At 39.7% G+C, this 26921-nt stretch overlaps 1 protein-coding gene and 1 pseudogene across 7 annotated transcripts in view; both read right to left on the bottom strand.

Moving 5' to 3' along the window:
* The window catches only part of GRM7 (glutamate metabotropic receptor 7), an 885418-nt gene that overhangs the window by 267266 nt on the left and 591231 nt on the right, over nucleotides 1–26921 (bottom strand). For all 7 annotated transcript variants that reach the window (XM_034658687.1, XM_034658683.1, XM_034658681.1 and 4 more), the window contains exons 6-7: nucleotides 19088–19288; nucleotides 9167–9306 (exon numbers count right to left, since the gene is read on the bottom strand). In XM_034658687.1, the coding sequence (XP_034514578.1) occupies nucleotides 9167–9306; nucleotides 19088–19288 (341 nt within the window). The remainder of the gene's footprint in view (nucleotides 1–9166; nucleotides 9307–19087; nucleotides 19289–26921) is intronic.
* Nucleotides 11771–12109, bottom strand: LOC100466535 (annotated as a pseudogene).

The raw sequence follows: 26921 nt of genomic DNA, 5'->3' as shown, positions 1-26921 counted from the left end.
CCAGCTCAACTCAGGGGACCGGCTGAAAAAGGTGTCCCCTACTCCTCCGCCATCTTAACCTCCCCCCCATCGTTGATTTTTAAAAACCAATTTCCAGACAAAAAAGTCAAGCATATGCTTTCCAAATTAGTGGAAATAAGTTAGAATGCATTCTAAATCTGGATTAGGTGAATGAAACACACTGCCAATGGCAGTAAAGTAGTGGTGGGCTCTGTGGGAACCTGGGAAAACATACACCTTGTCTGAAGTGGAAAGCTGTCCAGATACCTGGTGCAGCATGGGATAAAGACGCGGTCCCGCCAGATTTTTTTATTTTTAAAAGAACAGCCCAGAACGTAGTTATTCTTACGAAATTTCTTGATTTCTAAAATATTGCCAAGTCATTAACTTTTTAAGCCTATCTGCTGTCTGTATTCAGTTTGGAATTTCTTGTCTCAAGCTGGCTGACAGCTGGAAAACTGTAGTTATTCTCAGATTCAGAGATGCTCATGAATGCAAAGAACTCCCGTCACTCTGGTCTCAGGTGAAATGTCATCTTTTCAGGGGAGTTCTCCTTGTCCTGGTTCACAGATCTAGGAACTGCAAAGAGCGTGATCTTACTCCTACACTAAGGTAGCATTGAAGGATAGAGAAGCAGGCAGCAGATGGACCTGGCTTCAATGGCTTGATTTTTTTTTTTTAAAGATTTTATTTCTTTATTTGACAGAGAGACAGACAGCCAGCGAGAGAGGGATCACAAGCAGGGGGAGTGGGAGAGGAAGAAGCAGGCTCATAGCAGAGGAGCCTGATGTGGGGCTCGATCCCATAACACCGGGATCACGCCCTGAGCCGAAGGCAGAGGCTTAACCGCTGTGCCACCAGACGCCCCTCAATGGCTTGATTTTTAAGTTACTTTCACCAACACAAAAGTAGCCAATGACTCTCCCACTCGATCCCTCAGGTCAGTAATTCCACTCCACATTCTCAATAGCCACTGGTAGGTTTCTAAAACTAAAAATCAACTGAAACAAAACTAAAACCACATTCTATCCCTCTTTTTTCCAAAGAGACCATAACAGTCTATTTTTGCAATTTGAACAACCTTATAACCACTTACAAAATGGAACCTGGAACCTATCTGGTGAATCGAGTTCTTGGGTGGATCCCTAAATCACATGGAATTGCTGACTAGTGTTGAACTCTGGATAAATCCTCTTTCCCATTCATCCAACAGATACCGGGATTTCTACATTAAAAAATGATAGTCCTCGCTCCTAGGTAATTTACGGTATAATTCAATGGTCTGTTCATCTCATCTTGTTAATATAGAACAAGCCATTGTTATGTGCTAAGCATTATGCTGGGTGCCAGGGCATAAAAAATAATGTAGCTAAGCACTAGAAACTGACATTTTGAGCAGTTACAGATGATGTTATAAACTAAGGATATTAAATTATTGTTGCTATTGTGGCTAACATTTGCTGAATATTTACTACGTGCCAGGCATGGTTTTAAGTATATTCCATACATCACTACATTTAATTCTAACAATAACCTCATGAAATTCGTGATATTGTAATCCTGCTTTATAGCTAGCAAGTAGTGGAGCAGAGACTCAGGTTCATTTAATCATGTCTGCTTTAAAACCTGAAGTCCTAACAAGAAAACGAAAAATTCTAAGAGAAGTGCTATTAATTACGAAGAGCAACAAAGCGATTCTATAAAGGAAGACCGTCAATTGAAATGGAAGAAGTTCTAGGTTTTGACAACTTATATATATATGTTTCTCTTTGTCACCATTGCTTTGATTATGGCTGTCCATTACCCCATAGCTCATGCAATACTCTAAATTATCAGTATGATTAGATTTTAAAACATTTTTACTGTTGAAATTATGAACAATAGCATGATTAGTAGTTTTATAGGCAGGTGTGAGTAAGTATCGATTGTGGCATATATAATTTGATTAAGCAATGATTTCTGCAATCAACCATACTTTTTATGTCTTCAGATGCCTCTGAGAGCCAAACTTCTAAGCGCTGTGGAAGATTCAATATTTAACAAAATCTCAACATTAAAATTACATTTTGATCACCTCAATTTAATGAAATGTGAAAAAATTCTGCTTATTGAGGGTAGGCTCTTTTTCTTTTCTGATCTGGGCATATTTTTTAAAAAAAACGTATTTTTAAAAATTTTGATGTCTACAGTGAATGAGATTGCAAGCATATGTATTATACTTAAATTCCCTTGATTTATTGATAATGGAACAATCCAGGAGACATTAGAAGTGGCTTCCAGCAGGGGTCTCCTAGGGCCTGAAGGCTGTGAGCTGGACCTAGTTTTTCTCTCCAAGTTTTGACTCCTCTTCCCCGGAGCTCCTGCACTGTGGCCTCCACATGGCTCCCTGTGGCTCCAGAGGGTCACAGCGACATCAGACAAGAGTTCTTGGTACCTCAGATTAGCCGACAGATGTCTAATGGTTCATTTAATTGGACGGGCTTAGTTTGGCAACTGTCCTGTCACTATGATTCTGGCAACTGGCTTAAACAGAACCAGACCCCAACCCTGGTCTTGGGAACCCTCCAGGGCAAACCATAGGGCTAAAAGGAAACCTGGGGGCTCCTCCAGTAGGGAGGAAGTGTGGCTGCTTGCCGCAGATCATGTCCATCATTAAAAAGTGGTCATATTCATTTTACATGGTTTCTTATATTTTAAAAAAACTGCCTACTATGTGCCAGGCACTTTGATAGTAGGTATGAAAAACAATGACTAAATTTTGGATTCTATCTTCCAGGAACTTTCAGTCTCTAGGTGAAAAGGAAGCTCAACAGCGAATAAATCACTTAAGCTAACGAGCCTCAGATACCTCACGAGATCATGAAGTTGGACTATTTTACAGAATGGCGGGTGATTGAGGATCCAGAAAAGGTTAAGTAATATTCATTCAGAGCCTTTTATGTAAAAGGAGTGCAATTCCCTGTAGGAAGATGCCTACTAAAAACGCTTGTTGTTTTTAATCTCTAATTAACATTTCAGTATTTGAAATAATTGCAGTTATTTGAAAATTTAACATTTTGGGGCACATCTAATTTCCTACTAATTGCGAATAAATGAAAGATGACAAAAGTCACCTTTATTTCTCATAACAAATGTAGAGTTTATTTCATATCATACATTTCGAATTTTTGAAAGCATCTACATTTCATTCTTGCCTTTTTCCTGACATATTCCCCAATGCCAGTTTTTTAAAATGGTACTGCGTTATGCATTTTAAAAACATGTTTTTTCTTCGTCTCCATCCTGGGAACACTACTTATCCTTCAGAGTCCAATTCAAATATAAATCAAATGTAAATACAAAAATTAAATTATACACTATCTAAGCCCTTTAAATGCAATATATTCATTACAGACCCCTTATCCTAGTCAGTGAACACCAGGTGCAGGCCGGCCCCTCCTTTATCCTAGCATCACCATTAGCTATCATCCTTTCTGAAACACTGCAGATGTCTCTTTGTTGCATTATCCCTTTTCCTGCTCTTCCATCAGACATAACGTTTTATGGAATCTCTGTGTAATAGAACACAAGCCTGAGAAAATAAGTCAGGATTATTTCTGTTGGCATTGCAATGGGGAGAGAAAAGCTCTGCTCTTTGTGATTTCCTTCCAATGAATTCTGGTTCATGCAGAAATATCCCAGTCTCAAACCATGTGCTCATCTCTTAGTCCACAGAGGAGACAGACTCAGGGAGCTACTAGTCCGACAGGCACTAAGGATGCACGATGGCATTCCCTAATGGACAGCATCCTCTCAGGCACCTAAATTCCAGACACAGAACAGCAGAGCAGTTCTGGTCGATAGGCTGGATTCTTAAAACTCTGATTTTTTGGCTCAGAAACTCATTTGCAATTACTGACCACAGAGAAAGCGCTTGTGAAAATTTCTTTTGCTAGAGATGATCTAACTGGGGATTGCAAGAGTACCCATGAGTCTTTGTAAATGAGAAGTACACCTGTCACTTGAAATGTTTTGTTTTATTCTACTGACTGCAAAAAAGCAAACCTACAAAACCAAGTTTGCCCGAATTACACTCGTAATAGAATTTTTAACTGAAAATAATTATAACACAAGGCACATTATGAACAGAGTGGTATTGGGTAACCAACCATTGCATAGGCTCCCTGGGCCATGGCTCTGGCAATCCAGGATTGGGTACAGGAGTGCCTTCTGGGTACCCTACTTATCTCCTCTTTTGTCTTTCCTTTGTGATTTAAAGTCAACTTACCCATATCCTAAGGATTCCATAAAGGGCATCAACAGGGTCATACCTGATTCTGAATACCCTGGCTCAGTCGTCCGTACCTTCAGGTTGCATGTAGAACCAAGCATACACTTACTGGATCTACGTGAGAATTCAGGTGTCCTGTCTGCTCCTCATGAGGCACCACTTTCAGCACGAAAAAGTAGACTAAAAAATGTTCCCATCTAATGCTATATCTCCCTGGTCTAGCTTCTATTAACAAACACAAAAGCCACAGCGTATGTTTGCCCTAACTTTCCAGGCTCACGAAACAGAGTATTTTAGGTTGGGTAACATCTGGAGTAGTTGGAAAGGAACTGTACCATTTCCTATGAGGTTTTCAAGACCTTGGGTTCTTGGCTATTCTCTTTTCTCTTTCTTTAATGGATTTAAATGTTATTTAAAGGTTAACAACTAACTGGTTTTTTGTTTTTGTTTTGTTTTGTTTAATAACTGTAGACCAAAACAGTTTTCTGAGCTTCAGACTTCTATTCAGTTCATTTTGGCTCTCGTACACTTAAAAGCTCTAACTCGGGATTCTCAGTTTTACCCCCCTCTCCCGCCCACTCTGAGCAGTCGTCCTAATCTTAAGAGGCTATCATCTACACAGACTCTCATGCTGTAAACATGGGGTTCATTTTTGATTCTTATTTTTCCTTCAATCCCAGCACTGAATCCATCACTACATTATACTATTCTTCCTCTAAGATATGTATATGTAAATATACACACACGTATGTTCTATGTGTTAGCCACACATGCTTTTCTACTCCCTTCCTTCCAGCAATACTATCAGCATACTCTCTAGGCCAGCGGATCTCACAGTGCCATTAGCATTACACAGGGACTCCGGAAGGCAGATGTTTGAGCCTCCTCCTACTCCAAGACCTTCTGAGTCTTAGAGGCCACTTTCAGACAACAGACTTGAGCAATGGAAACTTGATCAAGGCAAAGCGGCCCACAACGACCCCCTGGATGAATACAGACAGGCCCATCAGGGGACCCACCTCAAGATATCCATAGGCCCTAACTGACCAATGGGCTACTTACAACCAGGCACAGTTCCCTATGTCCCCATACCTCCTCACCTTCCCCCTTTAAAAACAGCCCCCACCCACTGCCTGCTTGCAGTCTCTCCTTTGCTGTCCTGCCCACCGCTCCCTTGCAGTGTATTCCATAAATTTCTATCTTCTTTGTTCTGCCTTGGGTGCATCCTTTCCCCACAGGCACCACCAGCTTCCACTCCATCACTGCCCCACATCTGGGGGGACCCGATCCGATCAAGACAGACGCCACATAAATCAGAAACCCTGACCCGGGGTGCGGGGGGGGAGCAGCAATTTCTGTTTTCACAAATGTTCCCTATGATCCTGCTATTTGCTGAGGCTTGAAAACCCGTTCACCAACTGTCCTGTTTTACTAGACAGCTGAAATCAACTCTCAAGTCGGTCTTTCTCTCCCACTCTTGCCCCTTCCAATTCATTATCTTCCTAGCAGACAAAGTAATTTTTTATTCCTAAATTTGATCCAGTCACTCCCTTAATACTTCTCAATGGCTTTTAAATGCACTCAGAATAAAATTAAAAAATGTTTTAGCAAAGCCTGCAAGGGACTTCATGCTATGTGTCTTATCAACGGCTCTGACCTCTCCTACCACCCCTCCTCCTCTCCCTTAGTCACGCCATTGCCACGGCAGCCTCCTGACCTGCTTGGTGGATCACTCCTACTCCTCACACTGCTGGCTTCTCATCTGGGTGGTCTCTCTCCACCTCACTATTCTCCCTGCTCCATGCCTCTTCTCACACTTTCCAATCTCCATGTACACATCTGTTCACTTGTGGATCACGCACCTCCAATTCCAGATCATCAATTTTGTGAGAACAGGGACCACGTTTGTTTTCTTCCCCCACTATGTATCCACTGCCTCCTGAGATGCTTATCGCATCACAAATGCATTAAAAACGAACGAAAACCTGTTAAATGGCTAATCAAATGCAATTCTTATGAAGGATAAAATATAAACCAAATAAAGAAAAATAAAGTCAGTGTTGATGTTTGTTCTTAAAAATTGTGGGCTCAAGAATTCCCAGGTAATACCTGGAGTTGGTGAAGCGTGGTTGGGATTCTATTGTACAAGGATAAATTATACATGCCAGGAATTTAACACTGGTGCAGGGGGTAATGCTAGCAAAGATTAATGCACCTCTATAATCGTGTGGGTCTCACAATAAGCCCTGAGCAGTTCACATGTGTAGCACAGACCTTGATTCCCTACCTTGAGTTCTGGCTGATCTATCTTTGTATCCCACAGGCAACACCCATTCGAAACACAATTTGGGTACGTCAGCCAGGTTATGCTACTTTGATTCTGCTTTTGATTACCACCCCTTGAGTTTACCTGCTAAATTTTGTTTATTTGCTTGTTTTGCTTTCGTGTTCTCTTTTTGCTCACAAGTTCAGTACGGCTTAAGCTCAGAATAATTTTAGCTTTCTCTTTGCTTCTAGTATTCAGGATTCATTCCAGCTATGGCTGGCACTGGCTGCTGGCTCTATCCGTTCTTGGGTGCCGGATCACAATCCTTTGGACCCGATCATTGTGTGAGCTCACTTGGATGGGAGATCTCAGGGGAGGGCACACTGGACAGGTATAAACAGAGCAAGGCCCGAGCAATGTGCAAATGAGGTAACTGGCCTGTGGTGGCCTCACCAACCCACCCTTCACACCCCACTGATGAACAATTCTTTCTTAGAAACCATGACCCAACCCCCCACGCCTATGACATTATTTCCGTATTCCACTCTCAAAAAGCCCTGCTCTCAGTAATCTCCCAAGTGCCTTCCAGAGGTACAGACTGCTGAAAGCTAACAGCATAATTCCCAGCTTTGTAAAAGAGATTAGAAGGAATTCTCTGGGATAGGGACTGTGATGGTTCATTTTAGGTTCATGGGGTACCCAACCATTTGGTTAAGCAGTATTCTTGGCGTGTCTGTGAGGGTGTTTCTGAATGAGATGAATATTTAAACCGTAGAGTGAGTAAAACAGAAGCCCTCCCCAATGTAAGTAGGCCTCAACAAACTTGAGAGCTGAAACACAACAACAAGGCTGAGTCACAAAGAGTCCTTTCTGCCTGTCTTCCTGTTGGGACATCACTCTTCCCCTGACTTTCTACATTCATACTGGAACGTACAACGTTGGCTCTCCTGGGTCTCTGGCTTGCCATTATACCTCTTGGGACTTCTCATCCTTCATAGCTGAATGAGCCATTTCCTTGTAGCCTAGCTCTCTATCGTCTATCCTATTGGTCCCATTTCTCTGAAGAACCCAGAGTAATTCAGGAAGCTTCTGGACCAAAGAAAATCATGTGTTTATATATACTGTAATATTTATGAAGCTGGGATGTTCTACCCAATTTATAAGCCCTGCCCAGTGTAGCCAGCCACCGTGCCACTGCAGGAAGGGACCTGCTGCAGAACCTTTCAAAGTGTGACCCTATGAGTACACCTCAGCACAGAGGCCCCACAATGCCCTTACTCCTCCGACTTCTGCTGCACTAGGTTCCAGGACCCCGACCACCAGGCTGGAGCCTGACCTATTTAAGATCCCTTCCAGGAGAGGAGGAAAATCATGGGATGCATGGGATGCTGGGATCCAGCTAGGTTTGGCCCAGTCAGGGTCGAGGTACTGTAGCTTATATTCTTTACAGCCTAGGAAGATTGTTGGATTTATTTAAATGTATGATAATTTCAAGTAGGGCATTATAATTATTATGAGAAGCACACCGTTGAATGTTGAACCTGAAATATTAAGAAACCAAAAAAAAAAAAAAACATTTTTTTTTTAAATGGCCAGAAAGCTGTTTAGCTAACATGAGGCAGGCATGTTCCAAACAGGACATAAACTTCAGCAAATATAAATGATAATGAGACAAAGCCGCTCAATGACTACGGTGGGACAAAACAAAAACAAGGCCACTCCACAGCAGGGTCTGAAACTACACAGAAACAAGGATACTCTGCAACCACAAATATAACATGTCCCTTCTTCAGTTCTCTGAAGTGCCTATTATTTCTTTAAGTGACAACTCTGGCTTAGACTTTATCTTCCCATCCCCTACATAAAAATCACCAAGACGTATTATCCTCAACTTGTGTCTATTTCCTAAGAGGACCCAAACCAAAACTAGCCCTCATTTCCCTAAACCTCCTGAAAATCACCCATCTCAGCCGCAGATATATAATAAATGACACCTAAACTCCTTCATCATGAAGAGGTTTTGCTAGCAGGAGCTTCTCCTCATGCAACTAAAAGTTAAATAAACCTAATTGTGTCTGACTAAGGATGAGCTTCTGAAGGTTTCTGGCTGGTGCACTTTGACCTAACCTTGCACAAGGAAGTGGCTGCTTACTCAAGGTCATGTTTGACAGGAGGAGGAAGAGGTTACGGATGTTAATATTGCAATTACTCAGAGAATCTCAGTAAAAACCAAAGTGACTCACTAAAATGCTCTAAAGGAAAAAAAAAATCATCACCATATGAAGAAGAAAAGAAGAAAGAAAGAAAAGCTGACCAAGAGAAGGCTCTTTTAAAGTATTAGCGGGTTACTTGTTGAGCAATTCAAGCCTCAGGCTAAACGAGATCATTCACGTAAATGCTGAGCAGAATGCCCAGCACAAATTCAAAGCACATTTTTACCATCACAATCATCATCACTATCACTCTTATATTATCATGGATTATCAGTCCCTGCAGATGATTTTAACAGGATGCATGCCCACATATATATCCACACAAACATAAAAACAAGAACGTTTGCCTAACTGAGCATATTAAATGTCTGTTCAGTTCATCACATAAGCAAAGGGAGAGGAACAATTAGTACTCACATTGAGCTGAAGTTCATCTGTCCACTGTCCAATCAGACGGTAACCAGGGTTGGTGGTGTTTGTGGTCTGGTACTGAAAGATGTCGTAACGCCCAGGTGCATCCCCATTTTTGTTAAACATTACTGGGGTGCCCGCACTCCCTGAGGAAGACAAGAAAATGCCAGAGTTTATAATCGAAATTCCTTCTACCTCTTATGCCTTGGGTGATGGTCTGGAGACCTGCTGATGAGCAAGGTAGCTAATAGATAACCCTGTTGTCTAATAGGTTCCCCCCTAAATGGGCAAAGGGTTAATCCCATGGGCGAGTCATCCCTATGGCCTACGGATGCTTACTAGAGAAGGTGGGAAGGTGACATACCTCCCCTTTCGAAAAGTTCTATTTCTCAATATTTCTTAGTACTTTATGCTAATCTTTGCCCCTTGTGAAGAAAATTAAATGCATTATTTCCCAGAGACCATCTTAAGTTGTATTATTATTTTAGTACCCACCCAATTATCAATTGTGGTTAGTAAAGAACCATTTCAAGAATAATATTTTTTAAAAGGAAATCTAAGAGAACTAAGAAACAAAGAAAAAAGTTTACTTAAATATGTACTTGGGTACTGATTGCATTTAAGCATATTTGTTGCTGACCATTTCTAATTTATATGATAACCAGTTTAAAATGCTTAGCAATGTACATGGAAAGTATTTAATAAATACTAATTTTTTCTCAATCGGCTATGCAGGTCTTACTTCTTTAAAATATGGGTCTTAAATGAAACCCATTATTTTGGCAGAATTAGACACTTAAGTCAACTTAAAAAGACTAATACATTTATCGAGAGAGAGAGAGTGTGTGTGTGTGTGTGTGTCCATGTGTATCCTTTGAAAGTTAGATGTGAGTGAAAAGCTCCTTAGTATTAACCACATGGAACCACTGGCAAAACATAGAGAATGAAAGATGTGGGTTTGGGTTTACTTTCAGCAACAGTTACAAAGGATTCATCAAAAGTTGACAAACTGAGTGCTGTTTCTCTCATGATCCCTTGGAAATAGGATAAATACCACTGGCCTCAGGGTATGTGACTGTATCTGCTCTCCAAGTTAAGACTGGATTGATATTTTTCAGAGGAAACAATGATCTATTTCCTGTCTTCTACAAGGAAGTTAAAGATCACTTATAAGCAGAAACAAAATCACTAAGAACAGAAGTTCATTTTGCTATTTTTTTGTTGGAGAAGGGCAGGGTAAATTCAGGTAATGAGTATGAAGCCCTTTTGAGAATTTTCATTATAAATTTAAGACCCTAATGATGGCAAAGTTCTGCATTTGGTTAGCAAAGTCATTAGCTTCTGCAGAAGCTGGGCCAACATGGTATTTGCATTAATAACATGGATGGGGAAAAAAAAAAAGACAAGTTAACTGGAAAAGAGTAAACAAGCTTAAAACAGGGGGAAAAAAAAGTGCACCTGTACTTAAGGAAGTAGGCATATGATGCTGAGTGGCCACACATGAATAATCACTCAACACAAGAACAGAGTTAGAAAATGGGTCCAGACAGAGTGACAACATATTAGGTCATCAGAGGCATACAGAATTGCAATCCTTTGTTGAAGCTTACCTCTAGTGGAAAAGGGAGTTCAACATATAGGCAGGAAACAGGAACAGCTAAAGAACTCCACACTATCCTACAATTGTCGAGCATAGGATTTTATGACACTTTGGTATTGAAAATGAAAAAAAAAATAGAGTTTATAGTAGGCTTACTAATGGCTCCCCAAATATTTCTATGCCCTAATCCCCAGAACCTGTGAATGTTACCAAACTAAATGAGAGACTTTTGGAGATATGACTAGGGATCATGAGATGGGAGAAGACTATCTTGGATTATCTGGGTGAGCCCGGTGCAATCATAATGATCCCTATAGGAAAGAGGGAACAGGAATCATAGAGGAAGGAGTTGTGATGGTCAAAACAAGAAGCTAGAATGATGTGAGGAAGGGTTCATGATTCCAGAAGGGCAAGTGGTCCTCACGAGCTAGAAAAGTCAAGGAAACAGATTCTTTCCCAGAGCCTACAGAAGGAATCAGCCCTGCCTTCACCTTAACAAAACCCAGTGAGACCTGTGTCAGACTCCCAAACTACAGAAGTGTAAGACCATAAATTTATGGTGCATAAGCCACCAAATTTATGGTATTTTTAAGGTAGCAATATGAAACTAATGAAACTGGAGGACACAGAACATCAATCTTAATTTTACAGGTGACAAAGTATACTTAGGTTCAAAAAGGGGAAGTTCCTTGCCCCAGAGTGACTCAGCTAACTCAACTAACATAGTGCTTAATAACTGGCTTTGGAATCCCCAAGAAGGGGTTTAAATTCCAGAAACCACCTTCTAAGTGTGACTGTTATCATTTTATTCATTATCCTTCAGCTTCTGAATATCCCTAAAGATACCTTTCTCAAGGGTTACTAAGGACTCAATGTAATAAAGTAGATAAACTGCTTAGTTCCATGCCTTTTATGTAACAAATGCTCAATGGATGTGAATGGTTTTGTTTATTGTTTTTGTTTTTAAAATAAACTCTGGAAAGTTTTAGTAAAGAAAAATTTTGCGTGATTTACTTTTCACTGGTCTGTGCCAGCATGCTTCTAATGATACCAGAATCACCTGGATCAATGATGACCAGTGTGCATACTCTGTAGTATTTCCCACATGCTGTGCCCATCCCAATTTACCACTGTAGTGATAATGGACACCAGTTCTGGCCAACTAGGCGTAGTTCTCTATTCAGGATTTCCTCAGAGCTGGGCAGTGAGGATGACCAGCTTTGCTTTGCCATGTCTGATTGTTTTCAGAGTCTGCTTGCCCTCTAGCATGCACTTTCCACTTTCCGTAACAAGTTGGAGCCTAGGTTGATCGACTCCAGTGACTTTTTCATCTTTTTCATCTTCCTCATGGCCACCATCTTCCTGCCTTAGGTGAGGGACAGCCCCACCAAGAGTAGACGCCAAGATGGCCAGGAACAAGAAAGGAAAGACTTTCGTTTTTATCATTGTTTTATTTGCTGGTGTCTCAAGACCAGAACACCTGCCTTCAGATATTCAGACTGTCTTTTAGTGTGCCAAAGTTGTCTCTCCTAACTCGTGTCTTATTTGAATTTCTCCAACAGTGTAAATTTTTTTTTCCTCTAAAGAGCAGACTAAAGCCTATTCTGAAGATGGGCACTGATCTATGAACAACATTGCTCTGGTCCCATCAACTTGAGTCAGTGGTTGCACCTTTGTGTGGTCAAGGGCACTATTTCAATTTGTTCTTCCTATGTCTTACTTGAACACTATCCCTAGAGCCCACAAAGGCACCCAATTTTATCACAAGAGAAAGCTCTTAAGCCTTCTCTGTATGCTAATCAACACAAGTTTCTCCAGTAGAACGCACGCGTGCGCGCACACACACACACATCAATATCAAAAACAGCTTTTTAATAGTGACTTTCTGCTTTCAGTGAGCCTTGTAAGTATAAGGAGAAGAAAAAAATCTGGATTCCATATGTTATTAGCAAGAAAATGAGAATCCTATCATTTTCCAGGAAGATATTAATATTCATATGCTCACCTTTCTTTTCTTTCACACTGGATACTAGGATTCATGTTGTGCTTTGCTGTAATTCTATGGCTTCTATTCATTCACTAACACGACTTGAGCTTTTCATAGTCTTTGAGAAGAGAGAGCAAGAATTTGGAGGCCTGGGGCTCCAAAGGATCTCTAGCTCACCAGCTAAATATTCATCAAAATGGGACACACTGCCTAATTTTTCTCTCTTCTTACAATCTTTGTTAGGAGAAATGATTCTTGTCATGCCCTTTCCATTCTCATTAAAGTTCATGCTTTAAAAAAAATTAAGGCAGAAGAGCTGAATGCTTTATCTAAGTGATGACTTGTAATAGCATATTGTGTGGCTTTGACCTTTTTGATGGATTCTATAATGCAACTGGCTTATTATTTCCAGGTTTTTTTCCACCATAGCTCCCATTTAATAGCATCCCTGAACTTCTTGAAAGAGAATAAAGGGGAGTATGTTCAATGAAGACTTGAAGACTATATTTAAAAAAAAAAATCAAAGAAGTCCAGAGAAGGGAAAGAAGTCATCAAAAGAGAAGTGATTACCTGCAGAAATGTCCACAGGTATCAGGGCTAGAACACAAGTGTACAATGGTGAAGGAGACAGGGCCACTTGCCAAACTGGGATACTGAGAGGAAACCAGATGACAGAAGGTATTTGTCTTCAATCTCCTCTACTGAATTAGAGTATCTGAATGAAATTCCTTTCTTCCAGGACAGAGAAGAATTTGGGATTTAGATTGCCCAGATGACAAAAGAGTCTTCTGTATCAAGGTATTCAGAAGTATTTTTCTCTCACTTTACCACCCCATACACAGATTCCAGAAATGCAGCATTAATTTGTGTTTAATCATCTATTGCTACTCAACAAACCACCCTAAAAATTAGTGCTCCAAATAATGACGACCTGTATTTTGAAATTTGAGCTGGGCTCAGCAGGGACATCAACTCTCTGGTCCTCATGTCAGTGGGGGCAGCTTGAAGCTCACATGCCTGATAATTGATGCTGGCTGTCAGCTGGGATCTCAGCTGGGGCTATGGCTGAAATACCCTCATATGGCCTGTTTGAGTTCTTGGCTTCCTCCCAACATGGTAGCTGTTTCCATAATACTAATGTTCCAAGAATACCAGGCAGCGGCCCTGTTACTTTTATGCCTTAGAAGTCACAGAGTGTCACTTGTGCATTCGTCATAGGCTCACTCAGATTCAAGGGGAGGAAGCCTAGATCTTACCTCTCAACAAAGAAAAGCTAACTTCATTTTTCAAGAACACATGAGATATGTCTTCCTTACAAAACATACCTCAATTGAATTTGTTCTCTGGAAACTAGCAAATGTAGATGCAGACATACTTCAGATTAATTACTTCACAATATAGCAATTCTCTAAGATTAGGTATGTGAGATAACAAATTTGTTAAATTTACATCTGCAGGCAGTGACATCTAGTTGAACGGGCCAAACAGAGGTAACTAAATCAAATTTAGGTTCAGGTCACTGCGTTCATTTGGGATGTAGGAAAAATGGCTATAAGTGATAAAGACAAAATTAGCCATCTTTTCTCTAGGTACATAAAAGGAGGTTAAGTACTTGGTGAACCCATAACAATACTTTCAGGGCATTTTCTTATTTCCTAAACTGATGCTTTGGTAAATGTGAATTTCAGAGTTATTAAATCGTATTCTACTGGTCTAGAACAAAACTCCCAGGAGTACAAAAAACTCCAAACTAAAGTAACATAAGAGCACAATTAAGCTTACTGAGACAAAAAAATCAAAATTCTTCCTAAAACATGCAAAACAAAGTCTCCATTCTGTCAGCAGGAATGATGCAGTAAACCCTTCTTCTCAGACATTTAAATAGCAGTCAAGGGAGCCGGCTGTAGAGTTAGGAACCTAGGTTCCAAGTATGCAGCATCATCACGACCCATGTGTCTTTGAACATCATGGTTCCTAATTTTTCTATGAATCACTTTCTTTATCTATAAAAAAAAATAAGGAAAATAAGAGAATCTAAACAATTTAGTGTTTTGAATATTAAGCCAGCCAACACAAGTGAAGTACTTAGCACAGATTCCGGTACAGTAATCATTTGAAAACATGAGCCCTGTGTTCATCTCAGAAGCTCTGCAACTTTGGCTCATCAGTGGGAAAGACTATCTTGACCAAATGAGTCTACAGATATTACCTGGGAGAAGAGTCAGGGCAAAGACACCAAGGATATTTTCAAAATCAACTTTGTTACTAGGGTAAGAATGGCCACGCACATCCACAGATCAGAATGCAAAGCTGCAAACCAACCACAACACATATGATAAACAGCACTGTTTGATAAACAATAAAGTTTATATGCATTTAATTCTGGGGAATTTAATTGTATATTTTAGGAGATTCTGTAGAATTGGGAAAAAAACTAACAAAAGATTATTTGTAGTTGAACTGTTTTTATGGTTTTATATATAGTCATTTTTGTCTCCATCTTAACTAAGAAACTACTGGTTCCAAAACTGAATATGGTTCCTCTCTGTCCAGCTATGAGGTAACTCCTCAGGGACTGATGCAGTATTGTGGGTTTAAATGGATTATTATTTACAAGAAGATCTTGAAGATGATTCTTTAAAACATAATGCAATAATCTAATTTGGGAAATTAACATTGATATAATACTATTTGAAACATATGCAATTTAAAAAATTCTCACAATCAACAAAACAAAAAGGCAACCTATGAAATGGGAGAAGATACTGCAAATGACATATCCAATAAAGGATTAGTATCCAAAATATATAAAGAACTGATAAAATTCCAGACCCTAAAAATATTCCAATTAAAAAGTGGGCAGAAGTTTCTCCAAAGATGACATACAGATGGCCAACAGGCACTTGAAAAGATGCTCAACATCACTCATCATCAGGGAAATGCAAATCAATACTTCTCACACCTATCAGAATGGCTAAAATAAAAAACTCGAGAAACAACAACTGTTGGTGAGGATGTTAAAACAAGGGAACCCTTTTGCACTGTCGGTAGGAATGCAAACTGGTGCAGCCACTGTATAAAACAGTATGGAGATTCCTCGAAATTGACCCAGTAATCTCAATATTGGGTATTTATCCCCAAAATACAAAAAAACTAATTCAAAGAGATACATGCACCCTTATGTTTATAGAAGAATTATTTGCAATAGCCAAATTATGGAAGCACCCCAAGAGTTCATTGATAGACGAATGGATAAAGAAGATGTGGTATGTATATACAAGTATGTATATACAACGGAATATTTCTCAGCCATAAAAAAGAATGAAATCTTGCCATTTGCAATGACATGGATGGATCTAGAGAGTATAAGGCTAAGTGAACTAAGTCAGTCAGAGAAACAAATACCATATGATTTCACTCATGTGGAATTTAAGAAACAAAACAAATGAACAAAGGAAGAAAAAAAGAGACACAAACCAAGAAACAGAATCAATTGATGGTTACTAGAGGGAGGTGATGGGGAAATGGATTAAATAGGTGATGGGAATTAAAGAGTATATCATGATGAAAAGAATAAAATAAAATGATAATTAAAAAATTCTTCATGGTCTCATTAATGTCCTTTGATATAGGATCAATCAGTGTTCCCACATTACATTAATAGTAATGTCTCCTTTGTTTCTTCCAGTCTGGAATAATTCCTCTGTCTTTATCATGACTTGGAAAGTTTTAAAGAGTTCCAGCCATTTATTCTGGAAAGCATCCTTCAATTTGGCTTTGTCTGATGCTTCCTTGTGATTAGACTGAGGTTATGTATTTTTAACAATAGGATCTCAGAAGTGATGTTATAACTTTTTATAGGGTATCAAACATAAGTGATGTCACTAAGGTTCATTACTGGTGATGTTAACCTTGATTATTNGTATCAAACATAAGGTGATGTCACTAAGGTTCATTACTGGTGATGTTAACCTTGATTATTTGGTTAAGGTGCTGTCTTCCAGGTTTCTCCACTCTCAAACTATTCTTTTGCCCTTTGTAATTAATGTTTCTTGATGGAAGATACTTTGAGACCATGAAGATACTTTGTTTCTGATCATACTTTATCCCAATAATTTTATTATCCACTGATGATTCCTGCCTGGAACAATTATTAGAGGGGTCCTTGCAAAATCGTGATTTTGTACTGCCATCTGTCATTACATTATACTTCTTCTTCTGCGTCTATGTATTCAGTTCAATTATTTATTTATTATCAGTATGGACTCATTGACGTTGGTTTCATTCTGTAAGTTTAAGTCACTATTGTCCTCAAATTGGCAGGTGTGATCTCCTTCAGTTTGGCTCGCGGGTTCTTTCAACATGACCGCATCAGTTTTTGAGCACTCTCCTACTTTCTGACACAACATGCTGCTTCAAACTCATCTTGTACCTTTGCTGCCCTGGCCGTTGAATCTATAGTTATTCTAGAGAGCTTTCATTCTTTTTACTGGAGATTGTATATATAAATAAGATGTGGGTGCTAGGTGTCATCTTTTCTACCAGGGTGTCATTGCTCCTAGCCCTTTCAACTAGGCAACACAAATATGTATACATATATAACACACACATATCTATTTCTGTACCTACTTATCTGCATGCCTATTAAAAGCTATGAGTTCTGGTGCACCTGGGTGGCTCAGTCGGTTGAGCATCTGACTTGATTTCAGCTCAGATCATGCTCTCAGGGTCCTGGGAAAGAGCCCCAAGTCAGGCTCCACACTCAGAAGGGAGTCTACTTGAGGATTCTCTCTCTCTGCCCCTGTCCTTCCCCCATTTCTCCTCACCTTGCTTGAGCTCTCTCTCTCCCTCCCCCCAAATAAATAACTCTTGAAAAAAAAAGAAAAAGAAAGCTATGAGTTCATGCAGGTATCTCCTATCCAAACACAACACAAGGTTCCTTCTAGTTTTCTCTCATTCTTACTATTAATTTCTTTCTGACAGTTAGAAACCTGGCTTTCATTATCCACAATATACTTCATTTTTCTGAGTCCTCTTACATAAATTGTTTTCATAATTGTGAACCCACGAGTTTACTAGCTATTGTATAATAATTGTGTACCATTAGTCATCTTTAGTCTTATATAGCATATAGTCAAATGCTGTCTTCTAAAACTACCTGTGCTCATTTTTTTATTCCTTAAACCCCTCAGCATGGTTACATTGCTCATTTGTAATACAGTTAAATTTATTTATTACTGTCTATATTGAATTTTGTGTTATGCCTATGTGGTGGTTAATTTTCTGTGTTGCCTTGACTGGGGATGCCCAGATAGCCAGTAAAATATTATTTCTGGGTGTGTCTGTGAGGGTGTACCTGAAAAAGATTAGTATTCTAATTGGTAACCTGAATAAAGCAGGTGGTCCTCTCCAAGGTGGTGGTGGGGGCATCATACAGTCTCTTGAGGGCCTGACTAGAGAGAAAAAGGAGAAGAAGGGCCAATTCACTGTCTCTACATGAGCTGAGACAGGTGCCTTCTCCTGCCCTCAGATACTGGTGGCCCCCAGTTGCCTGGCTTTTGGACTCAGATCAGGACTTACACCACAAGCCCTCCAATTGTTAGGTGTTTAGACGTGGACTGAATTACAATACCAATTTCCCTGGTTCCCCAGCTTGTAGACTGAAGGTAGTGGGACTATCTTCTCTCCATAATTGTGTGAGCCAATTCCTGTGAATAAATCTCTTCTATATATCTAATATATATCCTATTGGTTCTCTCTGGAAAACTCTGACTAATGCAACCTACATTCAGGTTTATTTCAACTATTTGTTTAGTTTTTGATATGTGAAGTGTTCAAATGTTGTAAGAGTCAACACTACATGAAAGGTATTATCAGAGAAGTGGTATTTCTCCTTCATGCTTTCTACCCTATTTGCCCATTTCCCCCACTGATCTATAACTACCCGTCAGGTAAGCAGTTAATTTCTATCAGGAATGTGCATAATCTGGGATGTGGCTGTTGTGGCAACTTACAATCATCACTTCAATTGACTTGGCCACCTAGAGCAACGGTCCCTTTTCTTTCCTCTTTCCCTTCCCACTCCTACTAATATTCACCGAGGAAGAATCTAGCTTTCTGTGAGTATCTCTCCATTTTGGGAAAAAGAAGACAAACCATAACTCCCAAATATTCATTCATTCATTCATTCATTCATTTACTCATCATTCATATATTGAATCAACCATTTAAGTCATATAAATGACTGGGTTTTTGCAATAAATAATTCAACTACGTAACTGAGGAAACACAGAATGCCAACACTTAGAATTGCAAAAATCATAGATATTTGGAGACTCACCATTGAAATTAACATTGCGGATATACTTCAACAACTTCTTGCCCCCGGCTTGTTCCATCTCCGGACAGACGCCTCGGTAGTCAGCACAGAGATCCTTGTTCATATGATGGAGGGCATGAGCCATTGCATAGACTGCGTCAATCACAAACTGAACTTTACCTTCCTGTTCATAGTTGGAATCTTTTCCAATTCTCTCCTGTCCTGCACATTAAAACAAGAAACACGCACACACAAAGATTGGTGTTGAGTAAAACATCAACATTTGCATTTACTTTCAACTGTGCTGAAAGCAAACAATGTTTTGGGGAATACAATCGTGCAAACTACATATCCACATTTGCTCCCATATGAAGTTGTTTTGATAGTGTTTGGTATTTACTTGGTAGCACTAACCTTTCTCATGAATTAGACAAACTTTAGAAGCACACTCCAAAAGATCACAGTGAAAGCTTTTGTAATAGGCCAACATACTGTTCAAATATAGCAGTCCCATAGAATAAAGGGATTGCTGGGATTAGAGACTGGACTTCAGTATTCAAATCTTCAAAGCTCGCTCACTCTAAAGAGGTAATAGATCAAAAGGAAAACGATAGAAAACAAACTGAATTCCACACCTAAATTTCAATATACTTCTACATACCTACTCCATCTTTTGTCTGGCTCAATGGTTGGTATTACCAGCAACTCAGGTGCTCAGGCTAGAAGCTGTCATCTTACCGCCCACCCTCACATTTGTCTAATGAGGAGCCAAGTTCTATTAATTCTAGCTCTGTAACACTGAACAGTTGCAGCCACACTATCAACGCCCCATTATGCCCTTCTCATCTTCCATCCGGATGCAACGCTAGATGCCTCCCTCCATCTATTCATTCCTCCATGTTCACCTTTCCAAATAACAGAGCTTATCACCTCACCCTCATGCTCAGAATTCTTCCATGGTTCTTCACTGCCTACAAAATAAAATTCAAAGTCTTTCCCCTGACAAATGAGGATGCTCATCACTTTACCCGATCTGCCTAAGAAGACGAAGTGACATTAAGTGCCCTTCATTGTGTTAGAAACTTTGTATACATTGTTTTTATTTCATTCTTACTTTGTGAGTTACATGTTATTTATCCTCACTATACAGATAGGAAAGGTCAGCCTTAATAGAGATTAAATTACTTCCTAAAACTACATATGGTAGAGTGATTATAGCTCAGATTTGTCCAACTCCAAAGCCCACATTCTTCTTATGACATTGGCCCTACCTTTCCCTAGAATTTTGTTGCTGTTGTTGTTGTTCCAGACAGATACAGTGCTATTTTTTTTATTACACCATCAACTCTAAAGTTAAGTTATATTTGCTCATGCTCTTGACTTTGCCAGAAACATCCTGCCTCCTGCTGTCACTCATCACAACTTAATTCTCTCTCCATGGCACAATGCACTGGTTGCCTACCATTAGTCCCTTAATCACATTTAAGGATTTTCATGAAAATTTTCAAATATTTATTGTAAAATTAATAGTAGCACTGTATTTTAATGCTCTGTTTCCCAGAAATTTTCTTTTATTTTCCCCCTTATATCCCCAACAGCACACACAGCGTTCAGTATTTAGTAGAGGCTAAAAAATACTTGTATTAAATTATGCATTCATTAAGCACGTGATACCAGGAACTCTCTTTAGACCTTTTGATCCTTTAGGAAGAGTTATTATCCACAGATTGCATTCACTTTCACAGCAATATTTCCCAGATTGTTTTCTATGGCACATTTCTATAGTGAACAAACAAGAGAAATTCTACAACCCTAAAACTTTCCCCTGCAAAACAAAAGGTTCCTGATAGACACTGCATTACATGTTTTTAGATTACTGACAGACTTTTCCAAAGCATTTGTTATGAGAAAACATTATAATCTATATGAAGAAATTTCACAATTTCCCAAATTTGCTTGAACTTGTATTTTTCCTTTTCAGACTACACAACAGTATCTCATAGGGCAGATATTTCTGTTATATATGTGTGTGTGTGTGTGTGTGTGTGTGTGTGTGTGTAAAACAGTGTGTACAGGATTTTTGGTTTTTAAGATAAAAGTCATTAAAAATCCATACTGCTACTTCCAATGGAAACTCAGGACTACATTTTTTTTTTTATTCTCAGCACACTTATACTTCCACCTTCTTTCTTTTATGAGGGAAGTCCTGGTTCTTAACAATACCATTCTGATGATTCATTTGCTTTATTCCATTATATAGATAACATTTTTAAAATATCTTGTCCAGCAAACTAAGAAGTATATGAATAGCCTTTTGAAAATTGTTTTTCAATCTTTTGCCTATTTTGGTGGTAGATTCTGAGAATAGGGATTGTTTTGTTAAAGGGTAAATTCATATGAATTTTTGCTAAATATTGACACATTCTCCTCTAGAGCGAGACTGCACTAATTTGCTCTCCTACCAACAAAGGGTGAAAGTGTTCATTACCCTAAGGACCTCAACCAAAGTATATCGGGGAACCTAACTTTGTCAATCACATAGATATGTGTGTAACACTTCCACAGTGCATTTTCATTTGCATTTTTCTTAGTATAGGGGAGGCTGAACATTTGTGCCTATGATTAAGAGCTTGTATTTATTTTTCTGGAAACAGTTCATAATGCAACCAACTTTTATAAAAATTGGGTCATTTCCTTGTCTATTTCTAAAAGTTTTTATTAATTAGAAATATTAACTCTTTGAGATTAAGTTGCAAATCTTATTCCCAGTAGGTCATTTTTTATTTACTTTCTTTACATACTTATTTTCCAAATAAAATTTTGTAGATATAATTTTTTTTTCAGTTTTGGGCTTTAAATTTAAATTCAATTAATTAGTGTATAGTGTATTATTAGTTTCAGAGGTAGAGTTCAGTGATTCATCAGTCTTATATAACACCCAGTGCTTATTATATCATGTGCCCTCCCCTTAATGCCCATCACCCAGTTACCCCATCACTCCATCCCCCTCCCCTTCAGCAGCACTCAGTTTGTTTCCTATGATTAAGAGTCTCTTATGGCTTGTTTCCCTCTCCGATTTTGTCTTGTTTTGTTTTTCCTGGGTTTGTTTCTTTTAGTAACCAGAATCATGCTGTATGTACTGTTCTTTGATGTGCTTGTTGGAGATGTTCTCAGTCTAGCATGCTCCTTTTATCCATTATATATTCCAAAGAATTAGTGTCACTATTTGGGTTGCTTCATTCTGCTATTATAATTATGCCCACTTTTGTGCACAAACTNAATTAGTGTCACTATTCGGGTTGCTTCATTCTGCTATTATAATTATGCCCACTTTTGTGCACAAACTTGAGTACAGGGTCTGGAATTTGAGGGAGAGAGTGTCAGTTTGAGTCCTTGTCAATCTGAAGTGAAGGTGTGTTGACTTGGCATTGAGCAGGCGGCAGGCAGTGCATGCTGACTTGGGCAGGCGGGTGGCTGGACTGTGGATTTGGGACCCACCGGCCAATGGCATCATGTGTGATGGGGATGTGGCTGGTTTTGCTCCTGGTCATGAATTCGTTTAACTTTGTTTTTCTGGGAAACTCTATCTTTCCTTCTATTCTGAATGAAAACCTTGCTGGATAGAGTACTCTTGGCTGCAGATTTTTTCCTTTTAGCACTTTGAATATATCATGCCACCCCTTTTCTGCCTGCAAAGTTTCTGCTGAAAAAAATCCACTGATTGAATTATGGGGTTTCCTTTGTATGTAACTGCTTTCTTTTCTCTTGGTGCTTTTATTACTCCCTTTATTACTACTTTTGGCCATCTTATTTACTTTGTGTCTTGGTGCAGACCTCTTTGTGTTGGTTTTGTTGGGGGCTCTCTGTGCCTTCTGGATCTGAATTTCTCTTTCCTTCCCTAGAGTCAGGAAATTTTCAGCTATTATTTCTTCAAATGAATCTTCTGCCCCCTTTTCTCTCTCTTCTTCTTCTGGGATCCCTGTCATGCAACTAATGTGCTTGACAGTTTTGCTGAGTTCCCTGGGTCTGTTCTTATTTTGCATATTTTCCCCTCTCATCTGCTCAGCTTGATTACTTTCCATTACTCTGTCCTCCAGATTACTACTCTTCTATTTCCTCTTGTTTGCTCCTTATTCCAGGTGGTCTATTTTTAATTTCATTTAGTGAGTCCATTATCTCTAATCAGTTCTTTTTTCAGATCTCCTATATCTTTGTGGAGGGTCTCATGGAGGTCCTGTACTCCTTTAATATTAGAGAGTATCTTTATGAGCATTACTTTAAATTCACTATCAGACATATTACTTATCTCCATTTTGTTTAGGTCTCTGGCTATGATTTCATTCCGCTCTTTTGTTTGGGACATATCCCTCTGTATCCTCATTTTGTCTATTGTTGTGTCTGTTTCTATGTGTTAGGACAGTCAGCTATGTCTCCTGCACTTGAAAGTAGTGGCTTTATGAAGAAGAGGCCCTGTAGTGCNGGCTATGAGTTCATTCCGCTCTTTTGTTTGGGACATATCCCTCTGTATCCTCATTTTGTCTATTGTGTCTGTTTCTGTGTGTTAGGACAGTCAGCTATGTCTCCTGCACTTGAAAGTAGTGGCTTTATGAAGAAGAGGCCCTGTAGTGCACTGTCTCCTTTTCACCAGAAAATGGTTCTTCAGGGTGTCTCCTATGTGTGTTCCTACAGCGGTGTCCCACTGTTGTGGAGGGAGCTGTGTTTGCCTTCAGTCCAACCTGTGATGGCTCTCTCCCTGTTGTGGGCAGACTCTGGTGCCTGTGGTGTTAGTGGGCCAGTCTGGGCTGCCTTGGCCTTGAGTTGAGTCAAACCAGGTGTTTGCCAGAGACAAAGTAGCACCGAACTGCAGTGCACTTCCCCTGTGTTGTCCCCTGAGAAGCTTTTATTGGTGGGTGGGGCCTGCAGTCAGACGAGGTGCCTGCCCCAAATCCACAGCTGGGGTCACAGTCAGACTGGTGAGTAGTTACCTTCCCCTAGGGCAGGACTCACTTTGGAGTGGTGTTGGCCCTTGTCTGGGCTGCTTGCACGCTGCCAGGCTTGTGGGACTGCCTTGATGGGATCTTGCCAAGAGCATACTGGAGGGCGTGGATTTCACTGTGGTCTCTTGTCTAGATCTGGCTGTGGAGAGTATGTTCTACCAGGCTTCGGGTCACTTTCTGGGTTATTTATGCTGATGTAGGGGTTCTCTAGGGGGCCACACTGCATGAGGTGAGCCCAGGGTCCTCCTACTCTTCCATCTTCCCAGCAGCCTCTCAATACAATTTTTTTTTCTAAGCAAATTATCTTTTTCTTTTTTTTTAAACTTCTAGATTATGAATTCCCACTCTCAGAGTAAAGAAGACTCCACCCATGTCTTCCTCCAGTGCTTGTATAATTTTGCTTTTAATAGTTAGATATTTGAGGGCTCCTGAATGGTTCAGTGGGTTAAGCATCTGTCTTCAGCTCAGGTCATGATCTCAGGGTCCTAGGATTAAGTCATGAAACCAGCTCCCCACCCAGCAGGGAGTCCACCTCTCCCTCTCCCTCTGCCCCTTCCCCCCACCCCCTGCCCATGCTCTTTCTCTCTTGCTCTCTCAAAAATAAATTAATAAAATCTTTTTAAAAAGTTAGAGAGTTTGACTTCTTCTTTGCCAATTTGAATACCTTTTATTTCTTTCTGTTGTCTGATTGCTGATGCTAGGACTTCTAGTACTATGTTAAACACTAGTCATGAGAGTGGGCATCCTTGTCATGCTCCTGCTCTTAAGAGAAAAGCTCTCAGCTTTTCCCCATTGAGAGTGATATTCACCATGGGCTTTTCATAGATGGTTTTTATGAAATTGAGGAATGTTCCCTCTTTCCTACACTCTGAAGGGTTTTTATCAGGAAAGGATTGCTGTATTTTGTCAAAAACAGACAATAGGTCAGTGGAACAGAATAGAGTCTCCAGAAATGGACCCTCAACTCCATGGTCAACTAATCTTCAACAAATCTGGAAAAAATATCCAATGGAAAAAAGACAGTCTCTTCAATAAACGGGGCTGGGGAAATTGGACAGCTATATACAGAAGAATGAAACTGGAACATTCTCTTACACCATACACAAAGATAAACTCTAAATGGATGAAAGACCTCAATGTAAGACAGGAATCCATCAAATCCTATAGGAGAACATAGGCTGTAACCTCTCTGACATCAGCCAGAGCAACTTCTTTCATGACACATCTCCAAAGGCAAGGGAAACAAAAGCAAAAATGATCTTTGGGACTTCTTCAAGATAAAAAGCTTCTGCACAGCAAAGGAAACAGTAAACAAAACTAAGAGGCAACTCATGGAATGGGAGAAGATATTTGCAAATGACGTTACAGATAAAGGCCTGGTATCTAAGATCTATAAAGAACTTCTCAAACTCAACACTCAAAAAACAAATAATCAAGTCAAAAAATGGGCAGAAGACATGAACAGACCCTTCTCCAAAGAAGACATACACAGACACATGAAAAAAATGTTCAATATCATTAGCCATCAGGGAAATTCAAATCAAAACCACATTGAGATACCAACTTACACCAGTTAGAATGGCAAAAATTAACAAGGCAGGAAACAACAAATGCTGGTGAGGATGTGGAGAAAGGGGAACCCTCTTACACTGTTGGCGGAAATGCAAGCTGGTACAGCCACTTTGAAAAATGGTATGGCAATTCCTCAAAAATTAAAAATAGAGCTACCCTATGTCCAGCAATTGCACTACGGAGTATTTACCCAAAGATACAGATGTAGTGAAAAGAAAGGGAACTGCATCCCAATGTTCATAGCAGCAATGTCTACAATAGCCAAACTGGAAGGAGTTGAGAGGCCCTTCAACAGACGAATGGATAAAGATGATGTGGTTCATATATACAATGGAATATTATTCAGCCATCAGAAAGGATGAATACCTACCATTTGCATCTACATGAATGGAACTGGAGAGGATTATGCTAAGTGAAATAAGTCAAGCAGAGAAACACAATTATCATTAGCTTCACTCATAGGTGGAACACAAGGAATAGCACGGAGAAAATTAAGGGGAAGGAAGGGAAAACTGAAGGGTGGTAATCAGAGGGGGAGATGAACCATGAGAGACTATGGAGTCTGGGAAACAATCTGAGGGTTTCGGGGGGGGAGGGGGATGGGTTGGCCTGGTGATGTGTATTAAGGAGGTCACATGTTGTAATGAGCACTGGGTATTATATGCAAATAATGAATCATGAAACACTACATCAAAAACTAATGATCTACTGTATGGTGACTAACATAACATGATAAAAAAAAAAAAAGGTGGGTATATGAGGGACGCCTAGGTGGCTCAGTTGGTTAAGCGTTTGACACTTGATTTTGGCTCAGGTCATGATCTCAGGGTTGTGAGTTCAAGCCCCATGTGTGGAGCCTGCTTAAGATTCTCTGTCTCCCTTTCTCTCTGCCTCTCTTCCCCCACCTCAGCTCAGTGCACACTCTCTCTTTCTCTTTTTCCCTCTCTCAAAAAAAAAAAAAGAAAAGAAAAAAGAAAAAAAGAAAAGAAAAAAAAGTTCAATATTTGATCCATTTCAAATGTATTCTGGTGTACAGGGTGAGGAATAAATCAAAATTTTATCTTTTTCCATATAGTTATTCACTTGTAACATACAACAGCTTATCTTCTGTCACAGATTTGAGGTGGTGTCTTCATTCTATACTAAATTTCTGTATGTAATTAGGTCTATTTCTGGCTTTTAAAAATCTATTTCAGGGGCGCCTGGGTGGCAGAGCGGTTAAGCGTCTGCCTTTGGCTCAGGGCGTGATCCCGGCGTTATGGGATTGAGCCCCACGTCAGGCTCCT

The sequence above is a fragment of the Ailuropoda melanoleuca genome, chromosome 4 (assembly GCF_002007445.2).
Source record: "Ailuropoda melanoleuca isolate Jingjing chromosome 4, ASM200744v2, whole genome shotgun sequence".
NCBI classification, from domain to species: Eukaryota; Metazoa; Chordata; class Mammalia; order Carnivora; family Ursidae; genus Ailuropoda; species Ailuropoda melanoleuca.
Note: the sequence above shows the minus strand (reverse complement) of the source record. Positions and strands in the feature narration are given on the sequence as shown.